General features: G+C 45.3%; 1 protein-coding gene across 2 annotated transcripts in view; it reads right to left on the reverse strand.

Moving 5' to 3' along the window:
- SEMA5B (semaphorin 5B) overlaps window positions 1-27,042 on the reverse strand; it is a 492,183-nt gene that overhangs the window by 220,533 nt on the left and 244,608 nt on the right. For both annotated transcript variants that reach the window (XM_077449725.1, XM_077449726.1), the window contains exons 4-5: window positions 15,511-15,610; window positions 4,893-4,938 (exon numbers count right to left, since the gene is read on the reverse strand). In XM_077449725.1, the coding sequence (XP_077305851.1) occupies window positions 4,893-4,938; window positions 15,511-15,610 (146 nt within the window). The remainder of the gene's footprint in view (window positions 1-4,892; window positions 4,939-15,510; window positions 15,611-27,042) is intronic.

A 27,042-nucleotide genomic window follows, 5' to 3' on the forward strand; every position in this document is an offset into this window, starting at 1 on the left:
ATCCAAGATTATGGATTTGGGGTGGAGGCTGGGTGGTTCCGAAATAAAATCAATGACTAAGGCAGGGGTGACATGGTGACTCACCATAAACTGCAGGCAGGATGGAAAATGTCATTTTTAAATGGGAGAACTATCTCCTGTATGAACAGACGGGAGGCAGAAGAGACACATGAAGGGTAGATGGCGCCAGAGATGAGACCTTATTTGCAGGACGCTGGCTGGACGGACCTCTCATCCTCTCCCACAACTCCATATGGTGAAGTGTTATTCTGGGTAAAACAACTATAAAAGTCCCAGTTCATATGAAAAAAAACTTCTTCCCCCAATAGGGGACTGCAGACCTGTTTTCACACCACTCCTGCAGGATCTCTACAACACTTTATTGAATAGAGATAGACTGGGGCATATACCTCGAGCATTGACGGAGTCAAATATACCCATATGGTCCTGTACAATTGTTTGTTCTTTTATCAAATGGTGCCCAGTGGCTATTGTCATATATGTTAACAGTATTATTCTACAGAAACATTGTATCCACACACCCCTGAAGAAGGACACGCTTTTCCAAACTCCGAAACGCGTAGGGTGTTTCTGTTCAAATGAATGATACGACATAGCATCAATACTGGTTGTATATATACCTGTTGGTGTACTTTTTAATGTATACTGTATATTCAATTACCTTTTGTTGGTTTTATGTAATAAAATAATTTGTATACTATTATAATTTGTACGTGCCTTAAAAGTCCACCCCCCTTTTCTTTGTAGAGATGAGAGAGAGAGGGGAGAGCAGGCAGGAAATATACAGGAATCAGAGCAAACAAAGACAAAGCAACAGGCAAGCCAATCGTCCGGGCACAAAATAAAGAGAACCTGTCCGTAATACCCCACTAAGAACTGGTATAAGGAGAACACAGAAGACTTGGGGTCCCTAAACTGTAAAGAGTTTGGAAATGGTGACTAATGCCGCGTACACACGAGCGAATTGTCCGGCGCACTTAGTCCGCCGAAACGCATTTCACCGGACAATTCGATCGTGTGTGGGCTTCAGTGGACTTTGCCAGCTCATGCAAAACCCGTCTTATCTCCGGCGGACTTAGAAAGTATTTTTGCAGTCCAATCTTCCCGTCAGACTTGGCTTTCAGCGGACAATACGTTCGTCAGTATGCTAGTCCGGCGGACTAAGAATGAGGCATGCTCAGAAGCAAGTACGAAAAAGGAAGCTATTGGCTACTGGCTATTGAACTTCCTTTTTCTAGTCCCGTTGTACGCACTGTACGTCATCGCGCTAGCAAACGCCGGACTTTCTGTGTGTCCGTGTGTGGCCAAGTCCGTTCGGTAGAAAGTCCGCCGGACTATCCGCTGGATTGTTTGCCGGACTAAGTACGCCGGACAATTCGCTCGTGTGTACGCGGCATAATACGCCCCACCATAATCCCAGCACATTCTATGAGACAATGTATCGGGTTTCTCTATTTTTCATCATTTCCTGGAATTTTCATTCTTACAGTAGATTTTTTTGGTCCCAGCAAAACATAAATGGATGGATGGACAGACAGAGTGATTGAACATGGACGATTGGCTGAATGGATGGACCAATCAAAGAAACAGGGATGGATAGATGCTTGGATGGATGGTTAGGACTGATCGAAGGACGGGAGGTGGACGGATGAACGGAATGATCAAAGGAGAATAGATAGATATGTGGCTGAACTGATTGAAGATGTATGGGTTTAATGATTGAAAAGGAAGAGGGACAGATGTTTGGATGGACTGATTAAAAATACTTAGATGGATGGACTGATTGAAGGAAGAAGGATGATAGATGATTGGCTGGATGGGTCAAAGAAAAAGTGATAGATACTTGCTTGGATGGATGGTTGAAATGATTGATGGTGGAATGGCAGATGGATACTTGGATGGAATGATTGAAGGAAGAGGGATGGACTGATCAAAGGAGGATGGATGGATGGATATGTGGATGGGCTGATTGAAGAAGGATGGGTGGAATGATTGAAGAGGAATGGTTGGATTGACTGATCGAAGAAAGAGGGATGATGTATAGATAGATGAATGGATAACTGGACAGATGATTGGATGGATGGGATGATGGATGGATGGATGGACAGACAGATGAATTGAACAAAGGAGGTTGGATATGTGGATGGACTTATCGAAGATGGATGGATGGAATGATTTCAGAAAGAGGGATGGACAAATGGATATCAGATAGACAGATGGACTGATTAAAAGCAGGATGGATTCTTGGGTGGATGGTTGGATTGATCTATGCAGGAAAGATAGATGAATACTTGTATGGGGCGATCAAAGGAGGATAGGTGGACTGATTGAAAGAAAAGCGGTGGATGAACAGACGGACTGATAAAAAAAAAGAACAGATAGATATGTGGATGGACTGATTGAAAGGAGGATAGATTCTTGGGTGGACGTTTGGACTGATGTATGGAGGAAGGATAGATGGATACTAGTATGGAATTTTCGAAGAAGGATAGATGGACTGATTGAAGGAAGAGGGATGGATGAACCGATGGACTGATCAAAAAAGGACAGATAGATATGTGGATGGACTGATTGAAAGGAGGAGGATGGATTCTTGGGTGGTTGGTTGGACTGATCTATGGAGGAAGGATAGATGGATACTTGTATGGAATTTCGAAGATGGATCGATTGAAGGAAGAGGGATGGATGAACTGATGGACTGATCAAAGAACGACAGATAGATATGTGGATGGACGGACTGAAAGGAGGATGGATTCTTGGGTGGATGGTTGGACTGATCTATGGAGGAAGGATAGATGGATACTAGTATGGAATTATCGAAGAAGGATAGGAGGATTGATTGAAGGAAGAGGGATGGATGAACCGATGGACTCATCTAAGAAGGACAGATAGATATGTGGATGGACTGATTGAAGTTAGAGGGATGGATGAACTGATGGACTAATCAAAGGAGGACATGTGGATGGACTGATTGAAAAGAGGAGGATGGATTCTTGGGTGGATGGTTGGACTGATCTATGGAGGAAGGATAGATGGATATCGAAGAAGGATAGGTGGATTGATTGAAGGAAGAGGGATGGATGAATCGATGGACTGATCAAAGAAGGACAGATAGATATGTGGATGGACTGATTGAAGGAAGATGGATGGATGAACTGACGGACTGATCAAAGAAGGACAGATAGATATGTGGATGGATTGATTGAAAAGAGGAGGATGGATTCTTGGGTGGATGGTTGGACTGATCTATGGAGGAAGGATAGATAGATACTTGTATGGAATTATCGAAGAAGGATAGGTGGATTGATTGAAGGAAGAGGGATGGATGAACTGAAGGACTGATCAAAGAAGGACAGATAGATATGTGGATGGACTGATTGAAGTTAGAGGGATGGATGAACTGATGGACTAATCAAAGAAGGACATGTGGATGGACTGATTGAAAAGAGGAGGATGGATTCTTGGGTGGATGGTTGGACTGATCTATGGAGGAAGGATAGATGGATATCGAAGAAGGATAGGTGGATTGATTGAAGGAAGAGGGATGGATGAATCGATGGACTGATCAAAGAAGGACAGATAGATATGTGGATGGACTGATTGAAGGAAGATGGATGGATGAACTGACGGACTGATCAAAGAAGGACAGATAGATATGTGGATGGATTGATTGAAAAGAGGAGGATGGATTCTTGGGTGGATGGTTGGACTGATCTATGGAGGAAGGATAGATAGATACTTGTATGGAATTATCGAAGAAGGATAGGTGGATTGATTGAAGGAAGAGGGATGGATGAACTGAAGGACTGATCAAAGAAGGACAGATAGATATGTGGATGGACTGATTGAAGTTAGAGGGATGGATGAACTGATGGACTAATCAAAGAAGGACATGTGGATGGACTGATTGAAAAGAGGATGGATTCTTGGGTGGATGGTTGGACTGATCTATGGAGGAAGGATAGATGGATATCAAAGAAGGATAGGTGGATTGATTGAAGGAAGAGGGATGGATGAACTGAAGGACTGATCAAAGGAGGACATGTGGATGGACTGATTGAAAAGAGGAAAGATGGATTCTTGGGTGGATGGTTGGACTGATCTATGGAGGAAGGATAGATGGATATCGAAGAAGGATAGGTGGATTGATTGAAGGAAGAGGGATGGATGAACTGAAGGACTGATCAAAGGAGGACATGTGGATGGACTGATTGAAAAGAGGAAAGATGGATTCTTGGGTGGATGGTTGGACTGATCTATGGAGGAAGGATAGATAGATACTTGTATGGAATTTTTGAAGAAGGATAGATGGATTGATTGAAGGAAGAGGGATGGATGAATTGACGGACTGATCAAAGAAGGACAGATAGATATGTGGATGGACTGATTGCAGATGGACATTGTATGATTAAAGTAAGAGGGATGGATGGAGTGGCTGATGATGGATTGATGGATGATTGGATGGATCGATCAACAGACGGACTGATCAAAAGGAGGATGGGTATGTGGATGGACTGAACCAAAATGGATGGATGGAGTTATTAAAGGAAGAGGGATGGGTGGATGGACAGATGGACCGATTGAGGGAAGGAGCATAGATGGATGCTTGGAAGGACTGATTAAGGGATGGATGGACAGAAGGAAGGAGGAAGAATGGATGAATGGATAGGCAGAATGCTGGATAGATGAATGGATGTCTGATAAGCAGCGATGGGACAGACAATCACATGGGCAAAGCTCATGCAAAACCCGTCTTATCTCTGGCATTAACAGAGACAAATATTTGCAAATCACTTTATTTTCAGAAACGTTTTTCCTGCAGCTGAAGACAAAGTTGACACAGCGGAGCGGCCGGGTGAGCGAGGACTTACCTGCATGAGGGAGACATTGAAGAGACTGAGCCTGAAGAGGTAGTTCCTGCAACAGAGAAAACATACAGTGAGTGCGAGAAATAAATCACTCCAAACACAACCTGACGTCACACATACAGAGCTGTATTATGGGATAACTATTATGGGATAACTCAGAGATTTGCTGTTATTTGCAAAGCTATTCCCAGTTCCTGGAACCAGATGTTCTTTCAGCAATTCAGTCAGCCTTCAGCTGATTTACTGCTGGAATGTGAGAGATAACATCATGCTGAGTCAGAGTTTTTGCTGCTAAACCCTCCAGCATGAACAAAGGAGCCAGTCACTGTGCCTGAATGGGCTACATGCAGACACTTGGGAGAAGGGGGGTAATATCTGGGTTTGTAAAGGCATTTGGTTCTCAAAGTGGATTTATATGCTTTGTGGCTATTAAAGGAATATATATAAATTAAGTCACTTGTCCCTGGAGTGGCCCTGGAACGGGGATTGGTCCCCCGAGTGGCCCTGGAATGGGGATTGGTCCCCCGAGTGGCCCTGGAATGGGGATTGGTCCCCCGAGTGGCCCTGGAATGGGGATCGGTCCCCCGAGTGGCCCTGGAATGGGGATCGGTCCCCCGAGTGGCCCTGGAATGGGGATCGGTCCCCCGAGTGGCCCTGGAATGGGGATCGGTCCCCCGAGTGGCCCTGGAATGGGGATCGGTCCCCCGAGTGGCCCTGGAATGGGGATCGGTCCCCCGAGTGGCCCTGGAATTGGGATCGGTCCCCCGAGTGGCCCTGGAATTGGGATCGGTCCCCCGAGTGGCCCTGGTATTGGGATTTGTCCCTGGAGTGGCCCTGGAATGGGGATCGGACCCCTGAGTGGCCCTGGAATGGGCATTGGTCCCTTGAGTGGCCCTGGAATGGGCATTGGTCCCCGGAGTGGCCCTGGAATGGGCATTGGTCCCCGGAGTGGCCCTGGAATGGGCATTGGTCCCCGGAGTGGCCCTGGAATGGGCATCGGTCCCCGGAGTGGCCCTGGAATGGGCATCGGTCCCCGGAGTGGCCCTGGAATGGGCATCGGTCCCCGGAGTGGCCTTGAAATGGGGATCGGTCCCCGGAGTGGCCCTGAATTTGGGATTTGTCCTGGGAGTGGCCTTGGAATGGGCATTGGTCCTCGGAGTGGCCCTGGATTTGGGATTTGTCCTCGGAGTGGCCCTGGATTTGGGATTTGTCCTCGGAGTGGCCCTGGATTTGGGATTTGTCCTCGGAGTGGCCCTGGATTTGGGATTTGTCCTCGGAGTGGCCCTGGATTTGGGATTTGTCCTCGGAGTGGCCCTGGATTTGGGATTTGTCCTCGGAGTGGCCCTGGATTTGGGATTTGTCCTCGGAGTGGCCCTGGATTTGGGATTTGTCCTCGGAGTGGCCCTGGATTTGGGATTTGTCCTCGGAGTGGCCTTGGAATGGGCATTGGTCCCCGGAGTGAACCTGGATTCGGGATTTGTCCTTGGAGTGGCCCTGGAATGAGGATCGGTCCTCAGAGTGGCCCTGGAATGGATATTGGTCCCTGGTGCCGGAGCCGTGTGGCGGGATCCCGCAGAAAGTGTTCATGAGATACTGAAGTAAAAATAATTTTAATTTACCTCTGGAACTCTCAGAGCTCAAATCAGACTTCATATTTTATCCTGAGCCGGGAACAGCTGTGTGCGAGCCGTAGGTACACATTAACTCCGCGCCGCGCATTCTAACTCCGCGCCGCTGATTGTGTATTCCATATCTGTCAGCTTCCCCCAAACAGAAATGTAAAAAACGGACAGCAAACAACCCGAGCAAACAGCAAAACCCAACCGCCAACTCGCCGAGCCGCAGAGAGCTCAGCGCTGTGTGGAGATGACACATCTGTTCATTTATTATTAAATCCGACCTCCGGACTCCCATGTCTGGCACAGGTGTATCGGCTCCTCTCCTGGACAAACGGCTTCCTCTGATTTCACTGCACACTGTGAGCTTCTCACCATGTGCATTACAAGCTGCTGCAAGTCAGACAGGGCCCCGCCTCATTTCTTGGCTGGAGGATTTCCAGCATCATCTAGACCTTTCCTTTCACCAGCCTGACTGTCCCCTGGCCCGTCCCCCTTTCATTCGTTGGGTTTTGGTCCTTCATTCACGGAGGCTCATCATCACGTGGGCATTATCTAAATACAGTCTGCCTAGGAACACCCTCCAGACTGATACACTCCCAAGGACTATTACCCCCTTGGGGGTCCTCTATCGAACTGGCACCTATGAACTAGCGGGTTACTCTCCACCCTGGGGGCCAATATCGCAATGACACTAAGGAAATGAGGAGTTATTCTGTCCTGGGGGCCATTATTTCACTGACACCAGTAAATCAAGGGGCTATTTCCCCCTGGGCGCCACTATCCCACTGACACCAGTGAATTTAGGGCCTAATCTCCCCCCCCCCACAGGGGCCACCATCTCACTGACACCAATTAAATGAGGGATTATTCTGTTCTGGGGGCCACACTCCCATTGACACAACTGATGTTGTCCCCATGGAGGCCACTATCTCACTGACGCCAATGAAATAAAGGGCTATTTCCCCCATGGATGCCACTATCCAACTGACAGCAATGAACGGGGGAGCCATTATCCCACTGACACCAATGCATTGAGGGGCTCTTCCCTCCTGTGGGCCACTATTCCACTGACGCCAATGAACTAATGGGCTTTCCCCCCTGGGGAGACATTATCCTGCTAAAACCAATGAATTGAGAGGCTCTTCCCACCTGGGGGCCATTATCCCATGGACACCAATTAATTGAGGGGCTATTCCAACATGGGGGCTACTATACCAATTATACCAATGAATTGAGGGGCTATTCCAGTGTTTCTCAAATCCAGTCCTCAGGCCCCCCCAACAGGTCATGTTTTCAGGATTTCCCTCAGATGAAACGGCTGTGGTAATTGCTAAGGCATTGAAACTGATCAAATCACCTGTGAAAAATAATGGAAAACCTGAAAACATGACCTGTTGGGGGGGCCTGAGGACTGGATTTGAGAAACACTGGGCTATTCCAACATGGGGGGCCACTATCCCAATTATACCAATGAATTAAGGGGCTCTTCCCCCCTGGGGGCCATTATCCTATGGACACCAATGAATTGAGGGGCTATTCCAACATGGGGGCCACTATCCCAATTATACCAATGAATTAAGGGGCTTTTCCCCCCTGGGGGCCACTATCCCAATTATACCAATGAATTGAGGGGCTATTCCAACATGGAGGCCACTATCCCAATTATACCAATGAATTGAGGGGCTATTCCAACATGGGGGCCACTACCCCAACTATACCAATGAATTGAGGGGCTCTTCCCCCTGGGGGCCATTATCCTATGGACACCAATGAATTGAGGGGCTGTTCCAACATAGGGGCCACTATCCTAATTATACCAATGAATTGAGGGGCTATTCCAACATGGAGGCCACTATCCCAATTATACCAATGAATTGAGAGGCTATTCCAACATAGGGGCCACTATCCCCAGTGAATTGAGGGGCTATGCCATCCTGAGGGCCACTATCCCCAGTGAATTGAGGGGCTATGCCATCCTGAGGGCCACTATCCCCAGTGAATTGAGGAGCTATGCCATCCTGAGGGCCACTATCCCACTGACACTAATGCTATGGGGACCATTTTCCCCTGGGGCCCACAATCTTAAATCCCCTTTACAATATATTGTGTGGGTCCAGCAGGTGATGTTTGGTGTTTACCAAAAGTAAAGTAACTAATTTTCATCCTTTTTTAATGTTAATCCATTTTAGATCCACATTTTACATTCCGATACTTTTGTTGTAGAAACATTCTGGAGTCGTGGAAGGTTCTGGAAGAATGTGCCGGGCCCCCGGCCTCCCTGAGGTTGAGCCCCTCGGGGTCCTGAATACCGGGAATAGGGGAAATCTGAGGATGCGCCCACAGATACGTGACCGACCTCGCCGAACTACGACGACGTGGCCCCGCCGGTGACATCTGTAAACCAAGAATGGGGCGAACGTACAACTCCCTCCCGACCTCCGCCAGCCTCATTTGAAGGAGGCGCGGTGTCATGGAGATGAGGCTGTTCGCCATGCGGCAGATCATTCGTAAAGACGCGGCGTTTAGCGGGATGTATAATAAAGCCGGAACAAGCCCCTCGGGACGATGAATATTTTACAGAGCAATTTGAGTGCTGTGATCTCCGGCGTCACGGTCTCGGCGGGAGGCGCTGCCTTTAATCAGACGTCTTTACATGACTGGCTGTGAACTCGCCGTGGAGCGACGCGGGATGGTGAGACCGCCGAAAGCGAAAAAAAAAAAAACCCCGAGATTAACCCAGCGGTGAATCATCAGGCTCATCTGCTGGCGAGAGGAGAGCGCGGGATGGAGGAAAAAACGTTCATAATCAGATCGCACCGAGATACTTTGCTAGGCGGCATTCACAGCTGAGCGTCGCGTTTTTTTTTTCCTGGGCATTTCTTTTAGCGTTTGTAAGTGCGTTTTTGCGATTTGCCAATTTTTATTAGCCAATAGAGAATATATCATCTATTTCATCATTTGTTGTTAGTTTTTTCAGCTTTTTCATCTGCTTTTATTGTTCAGAATTTTTTTTACTTTTTTTATTTTTTTTTAAAGGGCTAAAAGGTTAGGGGATAAAGGTTATAGTTAGGGGTTAATTTTGTTAGGTTAGGGGTTAGGATTAAGATTAGGGGTCAATATGATGGGTTAGGATCAGGGTTAGGGGTTTTATAATTAGGGTTAGTGGTTAATATTAGAGTTAGGGGTCAATATTAGGATTAAGGGTTAATATTAGGGGTTGGGATCAGAATTATGGTTAGAGGTTAATGTTAGGGGTCTAAGTTAATATTAAGGTTAGGGGTTAATATTAGGGTTTAAGTGTCAATATTAGGATTAGGGGTTAGGAATTGACATTAATATTAGGGTTAGGGGTTAATATTAGCGTTAAGGGTTAGAAAAAATGGGGTTAATATTAAAGGTTAAGGGTCAATATTAGGTTTAAGGTTAGGGGTTAATACTACAGTTAGGGGTTAGGATAAGGCGTTAATATTGGGATTAGGGGTTAGGACTAGGCATTAATGTTAGGGGTTAATATTAGTGTTAAGGGTTAGATTAAGGGGTTAATAGTAAGGTTAAGAGTCAATATTAGGATTAAGTTTCATGGTTCGGGGGTTAATATTACAGTTAGGGGTTAGGATAAGGGGGTTAATATTAGGGTTTGGGGTTAATATTAGGATTAGGACTAGTCGTTAATAATATACAGGAAATCTATAGCGCCAACAGTTTGTGCAGCGCTTTACAACATGAAATATTAGGGTTAGGGGTTAATATTAGGTTAGGGGTTAGAATTAGGGGTTGGGATTAGAAGTTAATATTAGGACTAGGGCATAATAGTGTTAAGGGTTAGGATAAGGGGTTAATATTAGGGTTGGGGTAAAAAAATTCTCTCTCTCTCTCTATATATATATATATATATATATATATATATATATATATATATATATATATATATATAGAGCTGTATAACTTGACGCCGCTATACAAGTACCTTAAATAATAATAATAATAGGATTATGGGTTAAGATTAAAGATGAGGGTCAATGTTAGGGGTTAGGATTAGGGGTTATTAAGGGTCTATTTTAGGATTAGGGGTTAATGTTAGGATTAGCGTTCATATTAGGGTTTTTTTTTTTTTATTATTATTGTCTACTTATTTAATTATGTATTTTCTTTATCTTTAATTATTTTTCCAATATAATTATTGCAAAAATGTGCTAAAACACTCAACACCACCCAAATCAAGTGTCTCCATGCATTTCTATGGGGGGAAAAAAATCCTTCAGAAGCGCACTAATCTGCCCGATTCGAGCTTCAGAACTTTTTTGAGCTCCAGGCGTTTGACTCCAGGTGACTTTGTAGTGCGGATGTGACCCGTCTCCATAGAGAATAATTGTTTTATTTTTTTCTCTCCTCCAGCATTTTGGAGCTTCAGTCTACAAAACGCTCAGGTGTGAGTGGAGCCTCCCATTCTGGTTGTAAGATTTCAGCGTTCTTATCAGGCTGTTTGGTTATTGCAGCATGTGTGCAGTAGTGCTCCATCAAATCCGATAAGGAGAAGCTTGGGAGACTGCGGTCAGAGGACTGTTAAAGTGGACCTGTCATCAGACACATTCATTTCTTCTAGATTGTAAGCTCCGAGGATCAGGGCCCTCCGATCCCTCCTGTATTGAATTGTATGGTAACTGTACTGTCTGCCGTCATGTTGTTAAGAGCTGTGCAAACTGTTGGCGCCGTCTAAATCCTGAATAATGGCAAATAATAATTTATGTCAGGAGCAGCAGGCAAAGGAGCGTGTCAGTGTAATCATTCCAGTTATTACCCGACCACGCCCTTCATCCGTTTTCCTCTCCGAAAGGACAGCACAACCTTTGCTCCGGCATCACCCGGGGTCACCATCTACTTCCTGGACTAGGACGCCGGCTCAGAGATGACACAATCATATAAATTCTGGTGCCTGTGCATTAAGGAATGACTGCAAACGCAAAAACACGTTTTTCTCGCATTTCGTAAACACGTGTAAAAACAAACGAATTTGCACACTGATTATATGGCTCCACCTCATTCCGATCCTCTAGCACTGATCACATGGCAAGGGTGACGTATTCGCCATATTATAGAAAAAGGTCAGCATTCATTATCGCAGGATTTGTAAATTATATTATTATTTTTGATGCTTTCCCAGACACAGGAACAAAGACGATAAACTATCTGCAGCCTCTGATAACGTGAAACACCCCCAAGGCACTACTAGCCAGAGGTCATGTGATCCTTGCCTAGGCTTTAGGTGACATGTCACTGCACTTTGTATACATAACCAGTGATCGGTACGTCTACACGCGACCAGGGAGCTGTATTTTTGTTTTTCCTCCATACAACACTGTGATTTGCTGATGCTGAGCCCTGTTGATGGATCTGAGGTGTATACATGCGACCAGGGACCGGCGCTTGAATGCGCGACCAGGGACCGGCGCTTGAATGCGCGACCAGGGACCGGCGCTTCCATGCGCAACCAGGGACCGGCGCTTCCATGCGCAACCAGGGACCGGCGCTTCCATGCGCAACCAGGGACCGGCACCTCTATGCACGACCAGTGATCTGTACCTCTACACACGACCAGTGATCTGTACCTCTACACACGACCAGTGATCTGTACTTCTATACACGACCAGTGATCTGTACCTCTACACACGACCAGTGATCTGTACCTCTACACACGACCAGTGATCTGTACCTCTACACACGACCAGTGATCTGTACCTCTACACACGACCAGTGATCTGTACCTCTACACACGACCAGTGATCTGTACTTCTACACACGACCAGTGATCTGTACCTCTACACACGACCAGTGATCTGTACCTCTACGCACGACCAGTGATCTGTACCTCTACGCACGACCAGTGATCTGTACCTCTACGCACGACCAGTGATCTGTACCTCTACACACGACCAGTGATCTGTACCTCTACACACGACCAGTGATCTGTACCTCTATACACGACCAGTGATCTGTACTTCTATACACGACCAGTGATCTGTACCTCTACACACGACCAGTGATCTGTACCTCTACACACGACCAGTGATCTGTACCTCTACACACGACCAGTGATCTGTACCTCTACACACAACCAGTGATCTGTACCTCTACACACAACCAGTGATCTGTACTTCTACACAAGACCAGGGAGTGGTACTTCTACACACGACCAGTGATCTGTACTTCTATACACGACCAGAGAGCTGTATTTTTGTTTTTCCTCCATACAACACTGTGATTTGCAGATGCTGAGCCCTGTCGATGGATCTGAGGTGTATAATTTTAATGACAGGTCCACTTTAATTCACGACAGGTGATTGTTTTCTGCCTCGCGGGCTGTTCTCTCCATCGAAGTCCCCGAAGTGTCCCCACCTGACAAATCAATGAGCGATCGCCCACCAGCCCCTCCGGTAATTGCCAATCTGCCAGCGGGCGCGGTCCTGTCGGTAGCGTTTGGCTGGTCCGGCTCTCCACCGATGATCACAGGACGAGCTGCGCTGACTCAGCAAAGTGCAGATTATGTGATTAGTCCGGGGGAGTCACAAGAGTCAGCGGGCGTTCAGCTCATGGGATTGGGGATAATCTTCGCTGGCTCAGCGCCGAATATTACTTAACATTACAGGAGGCAGATATCGCTCGCGCCACGGGACGGTCAGAGATGCTCGTTCAGCAACCGTCCCGCCGCACGTGGACACGTACACCCCCGCATACAGCAATAAATGACAGCGTGACTTCCCTGCAGGGAGCACACTGACAGCGCAATAAGAAGATCTGTCAGCAAAATGTCACACTGACAAGTCATCCGCAGCGCAGGAGGAAGAGCCGGCCAATTAAATCCAACCGCACAGGATGCATCTGTTATCGGGGCAAGGAAACAACAACAGAGCGACGGCGGCCACACCTGGGGCGCGCACATGGAGGACGCATGAACTCCTCCAACACTAACGCTGCCTTCATATCTAAATGGTACAGGAAACTCGCATTGTTTTCTGCGCATTTTGAGGTGTTAACAAGCACAACGCACTTGTGAATGGGCGGCCCTACGCACGACAAACGCCCCTGTACTTTGTTTGGAGCAGAGCGTGGCACTGGGGTTTTTTTTTTTTTTTTAACTGCGCTTTTTAGCGATTTGCAGCATGTTTGTCATGCAGAAAAAATTAGCTACCCACAAGTGGGGCTCCATCAACATTTAACGGCAACACGAGCACCGCGCACGTTTCTGAAACGCACAGCAAAGCGCACATTTTCTGTGTGGATTGCCACGCGATCAGAAATGCGGCGATGTGAATGGGACCCAAGAGAAATATTAGCAGGTATATCAATGTCACTGCTCTGACATCACTGCTCTGACATCACTGAAGGAAATACAAAACAAGATAAAATATATATGGTATATAGAAGATACAATGATATATATATATAAATAAACATACACAGTATATAGAAGATACAATGCAATCCCTAGAGAGTATATAGAAGATACAATGTAACATTTATACAATATAAAGAAGATACAATGTACCATCTATCTATATAGATAATTATACATCTATATAGATATATCTAGAGAAAGATAGATAGATAGATAGATAAATAGATAGATAGATAGGATATTAGATGTAAGAGAAGCCACACACAAGCACACTAGATGGATGGATGGAATAGGGATAAAATAAGAGGGATTGATGGATGGATGGAATAGGGATAAAAGAAGAGGGATGGATTGATGGATGGATTAAGGATAAAAGAAGAGGGATGGATTGATGGATGGATGGATGGAATAGGGATAAAAGAAGAGGGAAGGATGGCATAAGGATGGCATATGGAAGGAAGAAGGAGGGGAGGGATTGATGTATTAATGGATGCATGGAATAGGGATAAAAGAAGAGGGATGGATGGATGGAATAGGGATAAAAGAAGAGGGATGGATGGATGGATGGATGGATGGAATAGGGATAAAAGAAGAGGGAGGGATGGATAGATGGCTGGATGGAATAGGGATAAAAGATGAGGGATGGCTGGATGGATGGATGGATGGATGGATGGAATAGGGATAAAAGAAGAGGGAGGGATGGATGGATGGATGGAATAGGGATAAAAGAAGAGGGAGGGATGGATAGATGGCTGGATGGAATAGGGATAAAAGAAGAGGGATGGATGGATGGAATAGGGATAAAAGACGAGGGATGGCTGGATGGATGGATGGATGGAATAGGGATAAAAGAAGAGGGAGGGATGGATGGAATAGGGATAAAAGACGAGGGATGGCTGGATGGATGGCTGGAATAGGGATAAAAGAAGAGGGATGGCTGGATGGATGGATGGAATAGGGATAAAAGAAGAGGGAGGGATGGATGGATGGCTGGATGGAATAGGGATAAAAGAAGAGGGATGGATGGATGGATGGCTGGATGGAATAGGGATAAAAGAAGAGGGATGGATGTATGGATGGCTGGATGGAATAGGGATAAAAGAAGAGGGATGGATGGATGGATGGATGGAATAGGGATAAAAGAAGAGGGATGGATTAATGGATGGATAGATGGATAAATTGATGGACAGGTGAATTGATGGACAGATGGATGGATGGATGGATTGACCATCAGATGAATGGAAGGAAGAGGGAGGGGAGGGATTGATGGGCTGATCGAAGGAGGAGGAATGGAGGAACACACAGGCGGACTGATGGATGGATGGATGGATGGAATAGGAGGGATGGGTAGATTGACAGATAGGTGTAAGGTGGATAAATTAAGAATTGAGATGAGTGAGTGATGGATGGATGGATGGACAGACCAATGGAGGGATGGATGAGAGACTGATGAATGAAGAAACTGATGGACATATGGATGGATGGATGGATGGAGAGGCATTGATGGACAGACTGATGGATGAGGGATTGATAGATAGACTGACGGATGGATATGGGATGGATGGACGGATGGATGGATGGAGAGGCAGGCACATACACACGTGGTTACCTGGCTCCTACGATGAGTTGGTTGCGGTTGGGGTCCAGGGCCAGCTGGGAGAAGTCCTGGACGTCCCCGTAGGTGAAGTTGCTCAGCCAGGGTCTGAGTTCTGCGGGAGGGAGAAGAAGAATGCGATTATCTCTGACTCCGGGCACCATGACACGATAATTGGTACATAGAGCGATCGTGTGATTACCACTTACTAACTCTGATCATCATTCCCCCATTCAGCTCCAAGACAACGAGCGCCGCCAACCCCAAAATATACGGCAAACAGAGCTCAGCCGAGCGCTACCATAAAGAGGAACTCCGGACACATATTCCATCCCCCCTCCGCTCCACAAGAACCATCAAATCTTCCCGCCATCCTCACCTATAATCGAAATCTTCCCGCCATCCTCACCTATAATCTAAATCTTCCCGCCATCCTCACCTATAATCTAAATCTTCCCGCCATCCTCACCTATAATCTAAATCTTCCCGCCATCCTCACCTATAATCTAAATCTTCCCGGCACACCGGACTCATCATGGAGGAGTCGGCCCTGTGACACCATCAGACCCAACTACTACTACTAGCCTTTCTCAAGGCTTAGATTCTACCCAAGAAGGAGCGACCACATGCGCGCCCGAACGTCTTCAGAGCGTTCCCGCGCATGGCGTGTAGAGCAGCCCCTTGATTCCGACAGACAGCCCTACATGCGAGAAATGCAGAAGTGCCGTCCCCCAAGGCCCACTATTCACACCTCTGAATGCGTTTTGTTGCATATGGCCGCCTATTCATCTGAAGGGCTGCCCTACATGAGACAAATGCAATAAAGTAGCAATTTTTTTTCCCTGTTCGGTTTTGCCTTTTTTTTGCCCCACAACGCATTTCGTCATGTTCGTTGCAATTTTGCACACGGCAAAAAGCATGTATCTGCTTGCCGATGTTGGGGGGGGGGGGCTATACGCATTGTATCATTCATTGTGTATAATTGTGTTGCTAGCTGTGATTGGTCACAGTGATCACATAGTACAGATCGACCAATCACAGTAAATCACAATACACACTGAATGTGTAAAGATATATATATTTATTTATTTTTATTTTTTTTATAGATGCCGTCTCCGGTGTAGTACAGCATCATCATATAACTGGTGTATCGATGATTAGTATGTAAAAAAAAAATATATATATATTTTTTTGCAATTATGCTAAATGTATTTTATTTTTTTCCTTTTTTACAATTTTTTTTTTTAACACCCAAACCAGAGCAATAAGGTGTTACCAAAGTAATACTGCACTACTCTCTCTGGGGAGGTGATCAGGATTTTTTTTTTGCACATTATGATTGCTTATAGCAGTGGACTTCATTGATATAAGCAATCATGATGTGTAAAAAAAAAAGAAAAAAAAAAAAAAAAAAAAAGAAATCTTTTTTATTTTTTTTTTTTTTATTTTTTTACATACTGTCAACCAGTCAGTATCCCTGGATCACCGCCACACCAGTGATATGATGACGCTGTATTGCATTGGTGAAAGTATGTTTAAAAAAAAAAATTGTGAAAAACAAAACCTATTTTTAAATTTTTTCCATTTTCCAAATGAAAACGGTCAAAACACTTGCCATGCCTCTTACTAATTACCTTGGACTGTCTACATTCCAAAAAAGGGGCCATTCTAGGGGTACATGTACTGTCCTGCGTTTTTGGGTCTCAAGAAAAGAGATTGCCTGTCAGTACATCAGGATAGATCAATTTTCATATATATATCCCATAGTTTATTATATATAATATAATATAGGGCTGGGGAAAAAAATCGATTTAAATCTTGAATCGAGCTGAGAGGTCAAATAGATTAAAAATTTCAGCAAAGCAATTTTTTTTTTTCACCAGGACCAGCGTGTGGGTGACCCCGCCCCCCTCAGATGTAAACGCAGGTTTCCGTAACATCAGAGGGGGGCGGGGTCACCCACATGTCATTGGGGAAGCCAGGCTTTCCCACTTGCGTCAAGAGGGGGGCGGGGTCAGGTGATGGGTGGCCCCGCCCTCCTCATATAAGAAATGTCAGGCTGCCGGGATCCCCGCAGTGTCTCCGCCAATGGAGAGAGAGGAAGGATGGATGGACTGCGCTGGAGGAAGAGATCACCCGTCACTGGATCAGATCAGCCATCGCTGGACCCCGGAGAGATGATCATCCGTCGCTGGATAGCAAGAGTGGATTACCACCGCTGGAATTTTTTAATAAAGGACTTTTTCAACGGTGTGTGTATCTTTAACTTCCTTTTACACTTTCTTTGTGAAATGGTAGGGATACTTTTGTACCCCCTTACCATTTCAAACAGGGGAGGGGCCTGGGATCTGGGGGTCCCCTTGTTAAAGGGGGCTTCCAGAGTCTGATAAGCCCCCCCGCCAGCAGACCCCCCCCCACAACCACCGGCCAGGGTTGTGGGGATGAGGACCTTGTCCTCATCAACATGGGGACAAGGTGCTTTGAGGGGTCACAGACCCCCAAAGCATCCTCCCAATGTTGAGGCATGTGGCCTGGTACGGTTCAGGAGGGGGGGGGGGCGCTCTCTCGTCCCCCCCTCTTTTCCTGCGGCCTACCCAGGTTGCGTGCTCGGATAAAGGGTCTGGTATGGATTTTTAGGGGGAACTCCACGCCATTTAAAAAAAAATAAAAAATTGTCGTGGAGTTCCCCTTAAAATCCATACAGACCTGAAGGGTCTGGTATGGATATTTAGGGGGAACATCACTTTTTTTTTTTTTTAAACTTGACGCGGGGTTCCCCTTAATATCCATACCAGACCCGAAGGGCCTGGTAATTGAATTTTTATCAATGACTTTCAATGAGTCTTCTCTGTATTACGGGGAACAATTCATTATAGCCGCGAGTGATTTTAAATGACTTTTTTTCCTGCGGAAATGACACTTTCAGGGACAGTTTAAGCACGGGAAACATGCGCCCCTCGCAGGCATACTATAGACACCCCCCAGGTACGAAATTTAAAGGAATATTACACTTTTATTGTTTCACTTTAATCATTATTAAAATCACTGCTCCTGAAAAAACTGACGTTTTTAAAACTTTTTTTTGCATTGATCCATGTCCCCTGGGGCAGGACCCGGGTCCCCAAACACTTTTTAGGACAGTAACTTGCAAATTACCCTTTAAAATGAGCACTTTAGATTTCTCCCATAGACTTGTACAGGGTGTTCCGCGGCTTTTCGAATTTGGCGCGAACACCCCAAATTGTTCACTGTTCGCCGAACAGGCAATGTTCGAGTCGAACATGAGTTCGACTCGAACTCGAAGCTCATCCCTATTCAAGATGTACAACGCTCGGGAGATTCTCCCCGGCAACCAGCCTACTTCCTGGACACGTAATTACCGGGGATGTAGAGCGCGCTCCCACACGCTCCGTCTGTGCGCCGGCGATCCCATGGCGTCCAATTACCGCACACAAAGACGTCTTAAGCCTCCTAATAACCAGACAATGCGGGGCCGAGAGTTCCTAGAGATTCCTCGCCGACAGAACTTCATACACGATGAAACCCGCGTCCGACCTCTGAGGGGGGGCCGTGGGAACCCTGCCGATCCGGGGGGGGGCCAAAACGCACGCAGCAATCGCGGGAGCCGATCGCAAATCTACCATTACATTCACAAATATTTTAGCGCTAAACTGCGAGTGTTTGCTGTGGAATTTTGACTGATCATCGTTACATTGTAAACATTTTCATGGTTCTTCTTTTTTTTTTTCCCCCTTAAATGTATCAAAAAAAAAAATTAATAGAGAAAAATCATCAAATTTCATCCGCTTGATATCTATAAAATGGACCAAAAATGTTTTATCTGCCATATAAAATCGGCTAAAAAAAAAACAACAAATCACGCGCTACGATTTCTGTAGGTACAGTTGGAATATTTGGCTCCGGTCACACCAGTGCGACTTGTCATGCGACTTTGGACAAATAAAAAAAATGGAATAAAAATGCAGACAAGTCGCAGCATATTGATTTAGATGGCACCCGTTCCAATCTATGCGACTTCAAGATGCAGCGACTGTACTAGGCTCCTGTGCTGCTCTGAGGCTCGGTTCACACATGTCCGGCTGCGGTTTTGTCCACCGGTTCAGGTGCGAAACCGGACCAAAAATCGCATGGGACATTAAAAAAAAAAAAAACGATCCGCAGCTCCCCCGGACATGTGTGAACTTGCTCCATCGAAAGCTGGTTCTGGTTCGCATTTTATGTGAATCGGATGAAGTTAACAAGGTATCCGATTCGCGTTTATATGTGAGCCGGGCCTGATGCGACTTTCTTGAAAATGGAGTGCCCGAGAAGATAAAGTCGCATGAAAGTCACAACAAAGTCAAATTCTAGAGTCGTACTCTTGTGACTCGAGCCCACGGCCCCCGGTCACACCAACCGGTTCACATCTCTGCTCCAAGTCGCCTGAAACTCAAACAAGTGTTCTGGAGCTTTTTTTTTTTTTTGTTTGTAGCTTGAATCAGGCAGATTGGTGCGTTTTTGAAGCGATTATTTGTTCCATAGAAATGCATTGAAAAACTTTATTCAAGCATTTTTTTTAGCATATTAGTGCGTTTTTCTGCTCAAATGGAATAATTAAATGAAAATAATATAAAAAAAAATCAAATAAATTAAAATAAATAAAAATATTAACCCCTAACCCCAATATTAAGCCCTAATCTATCGTAAATAAATAAATATATAAATAAACTAACCCCTAAACCTTAACCCCTAAAATAAATAAAAATATATAATATAACATATTGACCCCTAACCCTGAACCCTAACCCCCATTTTAAGCCCTAACCTAACAAAATAAATACATAAAAAGTAAATAAATAAACCCCTAAACTTTAACCCCTATAATAAATAAAAATAAATAAAATATTAACCCCTAACTCCAATATTAAGCCCTAACCTAACAAAATAAATAAAAAGTAAATAAATGAATAAATAAATATATAAATGAACCCCTAAACCTTAACCCCTAAAATAAATACATAAAAATAAAATATTAACCCCTAATCCTGAACCCTAACCCCAATATTAACCCCAATATTAAGCCCAAACCTAACAAAATAAATAAAAAGTAAATAAACCCTTAAACCTTAACCCCTAAAATAAATAAATAAAATCTTAACCCCCTAACCCTGAACCCTACCCCCAATATTAAGCCCTAACCTAACAAATTAAATAAAAAGTAAATAAATAAATAAAGCCCTAAAATAAAAAAATAAAAAAAATAAAAATATTAGCCCCTAACTCTGAACCCTAACCTCCATATTAAGCCCTAACCTAACAAAATAAATAAAAAGTAAATGAATATATAAATTAACCCCTAAACCTTAACCCCTAAAATAAATAAATAAAAATAAAATATTACCCCGAACCCTGAACCCTAACCACAATATTAAGCCCCAATATAAAAAAAAAAAAAAAAAAAAATATATAAATAAATTAGCCTCTAACCTTTAACCCCCTAATATAAATAAAAATAAAATAAATTATTAACCCATAACCCCAATATTAAGACCTAACAAAATAAATAAAAAGTAAATAAATAAATATATAAATAAATTAGCCCCTAACTTTTAACCTCTAAAAAATAAAAAATAAAATAAAAAAAAAATAAAAAACCAAAAACACATAAATAATTAATACAGCATGAAAAACCTGAAAAACGATGAAACAGATGATATTTTTCTCTATTGGCTAATTAAAAAATTCCAAAGCTTTAAAAACGCTGTACACAAACGCTCAAAAAACGTTCGTACAAGCGCTGGAAAACCCACCAAAAAAATCCTCTAAAGCCAAGTGCTTTCTTACACGGGTGCGGCAATGAGTGCAAAAATCGCTCATTTTCCGGTACTGCACACAAACCCGCTGCCTTTATCAGGCATGTGTGGGTGGCATTAATTCCAAATGGCCCTTCCACGTATCTAGCAAACGCACGTGCGATCGCGCCTGACAAAAGGCATAATAGTACCCACAGTATCATTTTTTTTTTAAATTGCGGCGGCACCTTTTTTGCACGTTTCACATACACAGGGAAGTCCATTGAGATAAAGTCTGGAATGTGCGCTCTTTAGGGCGTCATTTATTCATAAAGGCACCTCTGTGCATCATCGATCGTGCTGCCAATAGGCATGGTGCCGCAGTATCATTTAAAAAAAAAAAAAAAACGCATCGGCACCTTTTTTGTGCGTTTTACATACACAGGTACGCGCGTTAAAATAAATTCCGGAAACGCGCGCTCTTTTGCAGACGTGTGGCACCTACATGCACCTCCGAGCATCCAGCGACCGCGCATGCTAAAGGCCATAGTATTGAAGGATCATTTTTAAAATCGCACCGACAATTTTTTTTTTCCTTCACGTACTTTGGGAAGTCCATTGAAATAAAGACCGAAATGCACCATGGAAGGTAAATTATAAGCAGATTAAAAAGGTAGTTTTAAGGTTGTCCACAGACACAAGACAACTGCCACTTCTGGTTGGATCAGACATTTGATGCCTATAACTTAACGTCTTATAGAGCAGTGGTCTCCAAACTGCGGCCCTCTGCTTGTTATTATTGCCCTTGGGGCAAAATTTCACTCACTGACATTAAACGAAGGGGCACAATTCCTCCCAAGGACACCAACAATGGGGCACAAGGACACCAACAATGGGGCACAAGGACACCAACAATGGGGCACAAGGACACCAACGGTGGGGCACAAGGACACCAACGGTGGGGCACAAGGACACCAACGGTGGGGCACAAGGACACCAACGGTGGGGAACAAGGACACCAACAATGGGGAACAAGGACACCAACAATGGGGCACAAGGACACCAACAATGGGGCACAAGGACACCAACAATGGGGCACAAGGACACCAACAATGGGGCACAAGGACACCAACAATGGGGCACAAGGACACCAACAATGGGGCACAAGGACACCAACAATGGGGAACAAGGACACCAACAATGGGGCACAAGGACACCAACAATGGGGCACAAGGACACCAACAATGGGGAACAAGGACACCAACAATGGGGAACAAGGACACCAACAATGGGGCACAATTCCTCCCACTGACATCAAAGATAGCGTATTGTTTACACCCTGAAACAAGGACACCAACGGTGGGGCACAATGACACCAACGGTGGGGCACAATGACATCAATGGTGGAGCACGACACCAACGATGGGGCACAGTGACACCAACGATGGGGCACAATGACACCAACGATGGGGCACAATGACACCAACGATGGGGCACAATGACACCAACGATGGGGCACAATGACACCAACGATGGGGCGCAATAACAATGACACCAACGATGACAATGACACCAGCAATGACACCAAAGATGGGGCGCAATGACACCAAAGATGGGGCGCACGACACCAACGGTGGAGCACAATGACACCAACGGTGGGGCACAATGACACCAACAGTGGGGCACAATGACACCAACGATGGGGCACAATGACACCAACGATGGGGCACAATGACACCAACGATGGGGCACAATGACACCAACGATGGGGCACAATGACACCAACGATGGGGCACAATGACACCAACGATGGGGCACAATGACACCATGATGGGGCACAATGACACCAACGATGGGGCGCAATTCCTCCCACTGACATCAAAGATAGTGTATTGTTTACACCCTGAAAATGATCTGTGCCCGTCCTCTGCACTACCACCGCTCTCCCCTGCTCCAGTCACATAAAGGTGCCCCAATAGAGCTCCGGCCCGGCTCCAGGGGGTCCACATAGGGAAGAGTTTCCCTTTTAAAATAAATCACTGAGTCATAACCAGCGGCGTCATGCGCCCTTCATAAATTTAATGACAGCAAAGTGGCTTCCAGTAATACGTTTCCCTTAGAGCCCCCCGAACGTCTGCGCAGGCGGCACAATTATAAGACAATCTGAGACAAAGCGTCTTTTCTGAGATTTCACGCAGATTTAGGTCCACGCAGCTTATAAATCAAAATGTCGGCACTGTAGGAAGACGTTACAAATGTGATCTCCAGGAACTCCGCCGCACGGCGCGCTCCCGCTATACATTATTATCGTTATTAAAATAAAAGCTGAAGATTCGCTCGCTTATCCCATCACCTGACTCAGTCCATAAATCTCAAATAAAACGATAAAATAAAAGTGATTGTAGAGATGACGCCTCTGTGAGGAATCAGATCAGAGTACAGAAGTGCACCAACCGGTACCCGCTCCCACTCTGCCAGCGCCAACCAGGTCATCGCATTGTGCCTGTTCATGAAGCGGCCTGGGCCGCGGGGGTATCAGGTTGTGTCTGTCTGACCTCCATCCGACCTCAATGGTGAGCCCAGAGGGCTGAAGGGTGATAGAATTTAGGGTCTAAGGCTGAGATCTCAGCCTCCTCTTGTTATGTCAGGCTCCATATTGGTCAACATTGAAGCCCAAAGGCCAGACAGCCAATACATGAGCATCTACATCCAACTCCCTGAGGACAGCAACTAACGCTTAAGATACTCCACTGATCACCAAGGTAAAGGGACACAGCTCCGCTGACCACCAAATGTAGGAGGACACTTCACTAATACCCACCATTGTAAGAGGCCCTGTCTCCACCAAATGTAGGAGGATATGTCTTTACTGACCACTAATATAAGAGGACATGTCTCCACTGACCACCAAATGAAAAAGGATATGTCTTTACTGACCACTAATGTAAGAGGACATGTCTCCATTAACCAACAAAGAGGGCATGTCTCTACTGACCACCACTGGAGGAGTACATGTCTCCACTGACCACCACTGGAGGAGTACATGTCTCCACTGACCACCACTGGAGGAGTACATGTCTCTACTGACCACCACTGGAGGAGTACATGTCTCTACTGACCACCACTGGAGGAGTACATGTCTCTACTGACCACCACTGGAGGAGTACATGTCTCCACTGACCACCACTGGAGGAGTACATGTCTCCACTGACCACCACTGGAGGAGTACATGTCTCCACTGACCACCACTGGAGGAGTACATGTCTCTACTGACCACCACTGGAGGAGTACATGTCTCTACTGACCACCACTGGAGGAGTACATGTCTCTACTGACCACCACTGGAGGAGTACATGTCTCTACTGACCACCACTGGAGGAGTACATGTCTCCACTGACCACCAGTTTAAGTGGACACTTCTCTAAAACCACCAATATAAGAGGACAAGTCACCACTGACTACCATTGTAAGAGGACATGTCTTCATTGTAAGAGGATATGTCTCAACGGACCACCAATGTAAGAGGGCATGTCTCCACTGATCATCAATGTAAAAGGATGTCTCCAATGACCACCAATGTAAGGGGACACTTCTCCACCATTGTAACCCGGGACATGTCTTCAATGACCACCATTGTAACTGGGGAAATGTCTCCAATGACCACCATTGTAACAGGGGACGTGTCTCTATTTCAGTGGTGTTTCTCAATTCCAGCCCTCAAGGCGCACCAACAGGACATGTTTTCGGGATTTCCCTCAGATAAAAATGCTGTGGTAATTCCTAAGGCAGTGAAACTGATCAAATCACCTGTGAAAAATAATGGCAAGCCTGAAAACATGACCTGTTGGTGCGTCTTGAGGACTGGAATTGAGAAACACTGCTCTACTGACTATCATTGTAACAGGGGAAATGTCTCTACTGACCACCATTGTAACAGGGGAAATGTCTCTACTGACCACCATTGTAAGAGGGCATGTCTCAACTGACCATAAATGTAAGCGGACAGGTCTCCACTGGCCACCAAAGTAAGAGAACATGTCTCCACTGGCCACCAAAGTAAGAGAACATGTCTCCACTGGCCACCAAAGTAAGAGAACATGTCTCCATTGGCCACCAAAGTAAGAGAACATGTCTCCACTGGCCACCAAAGTAAGAGAACATGTCTCCACTGGCCACCAAAGTAAGAGAACATGTCTCCACTGGCCACCAAAGTAAGAGAACATGTCTCCACTGGCCACCAAAGTAAGAGAACATGTCTCCACTGGCCACCAAAGTAAGAGAACATGTCTCCACTGGCCACCAAAGTAAGAGAACATGTCTCCACTGGCCACCAAAGTAAGAGAACATGTCTCCATTGGCCACCAAAGTAAGAGAACATGTCTCCACTGGCCACCAAAGTAAGAGAACATGTCTCCACTGGCCACCAAAGTAAGAGAACATGTCTCCACTGGCCACCAAAGTAAGAGGACATGTCTCCACTAGCCACCAAAGTAAGAAGACATGTCTCTACTGACCATTAATATAAGAGAACATGTCTCCACTGACCAACAATGTAAGAGGACCTGTCTCCACTGACCATCAATGTAAGAGGACATGCCTCCACTGACCATCAATATAGGAGAACATGTCTCCACTGACCACCAAAGTAAGAGAACATGTCTCCACTGACCAAAGCAAGAGAACATGTCTCCACTGACCAAAGTAAGAGAACATGCCTCCACTGACCACCAAAGTAAGAGAACATGTCTCCACTGACCACCAAAGTAAGAGAACATGCCTCCACTGACCACCAAAGTAAGAGAACATGTCTCCACTGACCACCAAAGTAAGAGAACATGCCTCCACTGACCACCAAAGTAAGAGAACATGTCTCCACTGACCACCAAAGTAAGAGAACATGTCTCCACTGACCAAAGCAAGAGAACATGTCTCCACTGACCAAAGTAAGAGAACATGCCTCCACTGACCACCAAAGTAAGAGAACATGTCTCCACTGACCACCAAAGTAAGAGAACATGTCTCCACTGACCACCAAAGTAAGAGAACATGCCTCCACTGACCACCAAAGTAAGAGAACATGTCTCCACTGACCACCAAAGTAAGAGAACATGTCTCCACTGACCATCAATATAAGAGAACATGTCTCCACTGACCACCAAAAGTAAGAGAACATGTGTCCACTGGCCACCAAAGTAAGAGGACATGTCTCTACTGACCATTAATATAAGAGAACATGTCTCCACTGACCAACAATGTAAGAGGACCTGTCTCCACTGACCATCAATATAGGAGAACATGTCTCCACTGACCACCAAAGTAAGAGGCCCTGCCTCCACTGATCATCAATGTAAGAGGACCTGTCTTCACTGACCATCAATATAAGAGGACATGTCTCCACTGACCACCAAAGTAAGAGGACATGTCTCCACTGACCACCATTAGAGGAGGACATGTTTCTACTGACCACCAATGTAAGGGGACACTGGTCTACTGACCAATAATTAATTTCAATCCTATGGATCAGGGGGTGTTAAATGATCCACTCTGGTTGTGGAATATGCTAGAAGCCACATTTCTTACTCTTGTATTTATCCTTATATCCACAACTGGCCTATCACATCAATGTACCGAGAGTTGTAGATAAAAAGATAAAACCAATTTCAATTTGGGGTTCCCCGAGACCTGAACATTATTTCCCGGGTTCCTTCAGGCTGAAGGTCTGAGGACAGCCGCTCTAACTGATGAGACAATTGAA

This window comes from Lithobates pipiens, unplaced genomic scaffold (assembly GCF_037356315.1).
Source record: "Lithobates pipiens isolate NorthernLeopardFrog02 unplaced genomic scaffold, aLitPip1_a1.2 Scaffold_22, whole genome shotgun sequence".
NCBI classification, from domain to species: domain Eukaryota; kingdom Metazoa; phylum Chordata; class Amphibia; order Anura; family Ranidae; genus Lithobates; species Lithobates pipiens.